Source organism: Ruditapes philippinarum, unplaced genomic scaffold (genome assembly GCF_026571515.1).
Source record: "Ruditapes philippinarum isolate M1 unplaced genomic scaffold, ASM2657151v2 ctg5365_1_1_1_1, whole genome shotgun sequence".
In the NCBI taxonomy this organism is placed as follows: Eukaryota; Metazoa; Mollusca; class Bivalvia; order Venerida; family Veneridae; genus Ruditapes; species Ruditapes philippinarum.
This window is the reverse complement of record NW_026856631.1, coordinates 726-7,155: the sequence shown is the minus strand read 5'-3', so window position 1 is coordinate 7,155 and position 6,430 is coordinate 726. Positions and strand designations below refer to the sequence as shown.

General features: G+C 32.1%; 1 protein-coding gene across 1 annotated transcript; it reads right to left on the bottom strand.

The window, feature by feature from the left end:
* Positions 1-2,234: 2,234 nt before the first annotated feature.
* LOC132747164 (glycoprotein-N-acetylgalactosamine 3-beta-galactosyltransferase 1-like) lies at positions 2,235-6,189 on the bottom strand. The gene is made up of 4 exons (XM_060736485.1): positions 6,050-6,189; positions 5,739-5,897; positions 3,706-4,364; positions 2,235-2,685 (listed from the first exon to the last, which is right to left on the bottom strand). Exons 1-4 carry the CDS (start codon positions 6,129-6,131, stop codon positions 2,545-2,547), a joined length of 1,041 nt encoding a protein of 346 aa, XP_060592468.1. The 5' UTR covers positions 6,132-6,189; the 3' UTR covers positions 2,235-2,544.
* Positions 6,190-6,430: the final 241 nt, after the last annotated feature.

Here is a 6,430-nt window from a genome sequence, read left to right as displayed (position 1 = left end):
AAAGTATTCACATTTTATTATATGATTTTAAAGGGACTCCACTGAAAAACCTAAAATTTGAATTTGTTACATACATTAAAATAGAAACATAAATTTTGCAAAAGATATATCAGAAATATACTCGGAAATAAATTGAAAATCGTAGTTTGTGCTATTCCTCGCTCGATTTGGTCGAAAAGCGTTGTAAAGCTTTTTCTAATTTCGGGTCATTTTTCACAGCTAAAAAAATTATTCAGCGAAAACGGAGTGAGCGAATGATCTGATATTTTGCACACACGTTATTCGTCTAAACCTACATTAAATAAAACATTAATCTTTCAAAAAAATCCCAGCCCCCGTCATGTCAAAAAAACTCTGTAGAGTCCCTTTAACTGACGACTTATATTTAGAAAAAATGAAAATATATGGTTTGTATTAGATTCTGTTTAAACAGGTATAGAAATAAAAAGAATGAATTTTGGAAGATCATTCAATATAACTAGAATTCATACCCCAGTCTGAATTATATTTACTGTTTTGTTACCGACCGGATAACGGAGTTTAGGTCTAGCCCCAATATGGTTTTCTACAGATCCATACATCCCGTATCAGATCAGTTACTGTAAATGTGTAACAATTATATCCCCCTGATCACCTTCTTCAGCAACTTAGCTCGGACAGTCTATGTATCGACGATTCTATTGGCAGTTTTTTTCAACGTTTTTTCTTGCCCAATAATAATGAATATAATGATACCCTAATATAGGATATATTTGGTCTTTACGTGGCGCCATACATATATGTAGCGACCAATGAGTGCGCAATTTGTTTTAGCTCATATTTTAAAGGTACATTATGCCTCTGAAATCCATATAAATTGTCAAACATGTGTTAGAGCAAGAAAGATGTTTTACAACTGAAGAAAGTAGTCATGTGTCATAAAGGTAGCGAAATGTAAACAAAATATATTATTTTGACTTCCATAGAAGAAAAAGTAATTCACTATACATGTAATTTTACAAATTGCAAGAAAGCAAAATATAGTTCATCTATGTCGCGCGTGTGCATTTGTTTTTAAACTGTACCAAAATTAAAAAAGTTTTTGAAAAACGAAAATGATAGCATTTCTGAGGCTTAATGGGCCTTTAATGATTCAAGTATATTTTGTATAATGAAACTGTTATATATTGAAGGTTAATATATAACTTTATCGGGCTATTCAAATTGCTTGTATTGTGAATTGATAATAACAATAACTTCCATACTTCAACTTAAAGATGCTTCTGTTAACGCAAGTGGCACATGCGCATATTTATCTCTGTGCATGTTGCTGAATCACTGCACAAGATAACCCCTTTATAAAAAAGGGGGAAACATCATCAAAACAAGAAAACAAGCAATTTACTTTTTGAAGAAAAATACACCACAAAAGCCACCGCCAATCGCTGACCACTCTCGATGTTTATTTCTAAAACAAAAACATCCGAGGAAGGTCACTTACAAATCAAGGTCATATTTTTGAATATTCAACATACGGGTGTCGTCAAAGTATTTGTTTTTTTTTTCAAGTAAGCGTCCAAATTGTACGTAAATTACTAAGTTATGACAATTTTAGCCAATTTCAAAACCAAACAACCAAACTTTGAATATATAGTTTCTTTTCGGTTTGTCATTTTATTACAAGCCTTTGGATTCTAGATGATCATTTATTAACATTATAGATTCATAAAGTTAGTTAACAAGCCATATGCACTAGCAGATTACTTCTGCGTTGAATATCACAGTAACAAGGCATAGCTTTAAATTAGTCTCTGGTAGTCATAATGGTATTTCAATCTTATTAAAACATTGCCCTCCATATAGTTGTGCTCAAGTATGAAGGCAATCTATTCATAAATACCAAAGTTATAGCCAATTATAGCAAAAATTAAGCAAAATTCATTAACTTAACTTGACCTCCAAGGTCGTTGATAAGTGAAGGTCATAAACAATTTGGTCTACTTGATAGTTTTGTCAAAAGGATTGTTGTTTTTAAGTATGAATATAATCCATAACCATCCATAAATAAAATGTTACAGCCAATAAATGAAGCAAAAATCAAGCAAAATTTCAAACATTTGAACTTGCAGGTCAATGTCATTTGTAAGTCAAGATAAAGTTCAGTCTGGTCTACTTAAAGATCTTGTTCAAAGGGTTATTGTTTTCAAATTTAAAGACAGTATATTTAATAGAAATAATAGAAATTTTAATACAAATAAAACAATAATGGCCAAAAGACAACGGCAACGATAAGATAACTGTAGCAAGAGCTCAAAATTTTCGAAAAGTTGAGCTAAAAGCTCAAAGTAAAATTTATTATTATTATTATAATGCACGTTTTATGAAATAAAGCAACAGTTTAGTTGTCCGAAGGCGGTCACTTTTGGAATGCTGACGTCATCTTGAATATAACATCATTCAAATGGCCACTGCATTTGGTTAACTTTAGATGGAACACATGTATGTAAGGTATAGATAGTATAATAATGTAATATTGTGGATTTATTACAAATAAATTATCACATGTTAAATGTCCTTGTTTAAATCCTGGTGTCCGGAATTTATTCCGTATGGTCGAAGATGATAAACATAGAATTCGAGGCTGTACATTTTTGCTGGCGGAACATAGTGAAATGAGATTGCGTAATCGCTTATACTTTCTCTCCCCTAAAATTTAAAATAGATGAATATATAAGAATACTTTTTTGAGAACTACAGAACAATGTTTCGTACAAACACGGCTTTAATTACAATAAAACCCATGGGAAAAGAGATTAAAAAAAGTCAAAGTTTGTTTGCATAAAAGAAAGAAAGAGAACCCAAATTATTACCAGTTTCCGTACAGTTTGTCATTAAGGTACTCAGTTCCTAGATAATGCGTATGACATTCTTAATTTCATAAAGTTATTTAAGACAGTCTAGATTCATAAAGTTATTTATGACAGTCTGGATCTATAAAGTTATTTATGGCATTCTGGAGTCATAAAGTCATTTATGACATTTTAGATTCATTAAGATATTTATGAAATTCTAGATCCATCAAGCTATTTATGACAGTCTATATTCATAAAGTTGTGTATGACATTCTAGATTCATAAAGTTATTTATAACATTCTAGATTCTAAAGGTTATTTATGACAATCTGGATTCGAAAAGTTATGTATGATATTCTAGATTCATCAAGCTATTTATGACATTCTGGATTAAAAAAGTTATTATAAATGACAGTCTAGATTCATAAAGTCATTTATGAAAGTCTAGATTAATTAAGTTATTGTAATTCCTGACATTCTAGATTCATCAAGTTATTTATGACATTCTGGATTCAAAAAGTTATTATAAATGACAGTCTAGATTCATAAAGTTATTTATGACATTCTACTTTCATGTTATTATTTATGACAGTAGATTCTATATATTCATAAAGTTATTTATGACAGTCTAGAATATGACATTTTAGATTCATTACGTTACTTATGACATAACCATATCCATTTTGAGCAAGTTTTTTTTAAGGACCGCCCAAGGATCATTCCTGTATAGTTTCATTACTATTGGCCAATCTGTATACGAGAAGTTGTTGTACAAATCAAAATGTTAAAGATTGACCACGAACATTGAGCTATCACAATGACTCACTTTAAGCACTTTGTGCTCTAGCGAGCTAAATATCAATAAACTTGATACCTTTTTAGCACCATGAGCATCATATTTATAGTACCAGTCAGGATACCCTCCTCTTAAATGGGTTTCCGGATCAAAACAATGAAATCTACTTCTTCCAAGCTTATCCGTAGAATTTCCAACTTTCACTTCTAAATTCTGCATACATTTGCCGATTTCTGCATCTTCTGCGCCGCCATCTTGGCGACATATTTTTGAATCATTCCCGCGCGCGCCAAATCGCATCAATGCCTGTTTGCTAAGAACATATCCGGCACCCCCACTAAAGTAACCTTGCTTCACTATAGGTTTAAAATGATGTCCAAAATAAATTGGATCGTCTTTATTTTGACTAGAAAGGAAGTAACGTAAATTTTCTAAAATGACGTAGGTATCATCGTCTGCTTTCATAAACCAGTCTGCCTCATTAAAATGATTCTCAAAAATGTATCTAAACGCTTTCATCGTTTTACCAGTCAAATGATCTCTTCCTTCGGGGACATCTATTCCTATAGTGGGAAAACTTGTGTTCGTTTCTGAACTAATAAAAATAAGTTTGTTACACCGATGAGCCCAAGTATTTCTGACGTGAATAGCTTTCTTCTGTAAGTTTTTTGGACTGGTCATTACCCAACAAAGGACCCGGATTTTCTTTTTTAAATCCACCGCTTCTTTGTCGTCATCTGAAAGAAAAGACGAGGCGTGATGTGTTTTTTTTACTCGAAGACACATATGAACACAACACTATGGGGTTTACAAGTGTGTTATCACAATGGACATTAAGCTTCATAGGCCACAATTAAGACATACTGTAGGTTAACCTGTGAAAATCATCACTATTATCACAATATTTTATAATGTAATTTATTTTTTAAAATTAGTATGATCAGAATATTTAATTCAAAAAGTTCTAGCGTTTTAATTAGGGTGTGAGCGGTGACGGATCTATATAACGAAAGGTGGAAAACCACCTTTTTTATTACAATTGGCAAGTTAGATATGGCTTATTTCTTTATTTTAATTTCACATCAAAGACTTTGGATTTACGCCGCCAAGATAAGGACATGTTTTACGCTGTATTACATTTCCTAAATCAATTTTCATACGTACATTGCATCTGGTAATAAAATGGACCAACAGAAATAAGAATTTACTGTAAAGCAAATATGTTTGGTTATATTACTAGAACCTACAACTTGAAATGGATCACAAACTCTAAACTCAATGATGACAATGATTTGTTTTACAAATTTGCATGAAAAATAACTTTGAACCCATTCATTGTAAAGAAGAATGATACATATACGCTTAAAATCCGTCACTGGTATAAGATGAGGGTCTGAAGTAAACAAATCACAATTTGAGACCAAATTTGAAGAAACGTACTAGTAAAATCGACAAAGGAAAATACCACATAATTTGTGTAACATCGATGGAGGACAATAATACGAATAATACAAAAACATCGAACTAGAAACATCGACGGAGGATGATAATACAAATAAATTTTAAAAAACAACAACATGGAACTTGAAACATTGACGGAGGACAATTATACAAATAACTAAAAAAACATCGTACTAGAAACATCGACGGAGGATAATAAAACGTTAATTCAGAAAACACGGTAACATAATTGGAAGATGAAGGACGGTAAAACATCAACAAAATGCAAGAAAATATAATCGGTGAAGGACAAGAGAGTATTGTCAAAAACCAAGAAAACACAGTCGAGGACAGAAATATATATAATAAGAACACAAGGATATATAATTCTGGACAAAAAAATCTAATTGAAAACCAAGAAAACATAATCGGAATACAAGAAAACATAAGTGGAAGATTAGAAAGCATATTCAAGGACAAACGGACACATTTAGTAGGCAGGAAAACAAACGGAAGATAAGAATAAATACCCGGAAGACGAAGAGTTGTACAGTAACCGGAAGACAGGGTGTTGTACCAGTAACCGGAAGACAGGGTGTTGTACCAGTAACCGGAAGATAAGAAAACATTATAAGAGAATCAGATGATGTGATAAGAAAGATTAACATTACCATGATGAGCGTGAGCATCTTGGAACTGGACTGGACGCACGATTTGTTGAATCTTATCTAGATCTTCATGTGTCAAGACAGAATCGTGCACGTTGTTAAATTTGCTGGCTTCTTCAACCGGTATTCGACGTGGTGTGTGTATGGAAATGCTCGACGGCCCTGTTGGAAAAAAAGTTACGAAATATGAAGATTATCAGATAAAAAATAGTGTATTTTACATAAAGATCACAAATAAACTTTATCGTTATTTTTGCAAGCAGCTGAAGTAATGCAACGGGAGGTCCTTAAAATATCTATATTTTATAACTAACCTGACATGTAAGACACTGCAAGGAATGCAAACACGAGGCCGACCGACAAACCCAACACAAAGTTGAAAGTTGCATTCTGCATTGGAACTGAAAATATATTACAGAAAGAATAAACTTATAATCAGTTAAAATTAAAGTAAACGATATTCGAAAACGACTTGCTGCTTTCCATGCTTAGAACAAATATATATCACAAACCGGAGAGAGGATCCATGATGATGTCATTAAAACGTCAAATATGACGCTAACACGTGCACTGTGACGTCGTATGGAAAGGGCCTAAAATTTGCCATTACTTGGACTATATTCCTATGGATTAAAATAATAATTTTATCGATTCATATAGATCAAAAAGGGGAAAACATTTTTAATTCTTATTTG

Coding starts and splice junctions, on each gene's coding strand:
- LOC132747164 (XM_060736485.1), bottom strand. CDS start 6,131: ATGCAGAATGCAACTTTCAACTTTGTGTTGGGTTTGTCGGTCGGCCTC. Junction 5,898..6,049: donor TGCAGTGTCTTACATGTCAG/GTTAGTTATAAA, acceptor TTTTTCCAACAG/GGCCGTCGAGCATTTCCATA. Junction 2,686..3,705: donor ATGCTCATGGTGCTAAAAAG/GTATCAAGTTTA, acceptor TTTAAATTTTAG/GGGAGAGAAAGTATAAGCGA.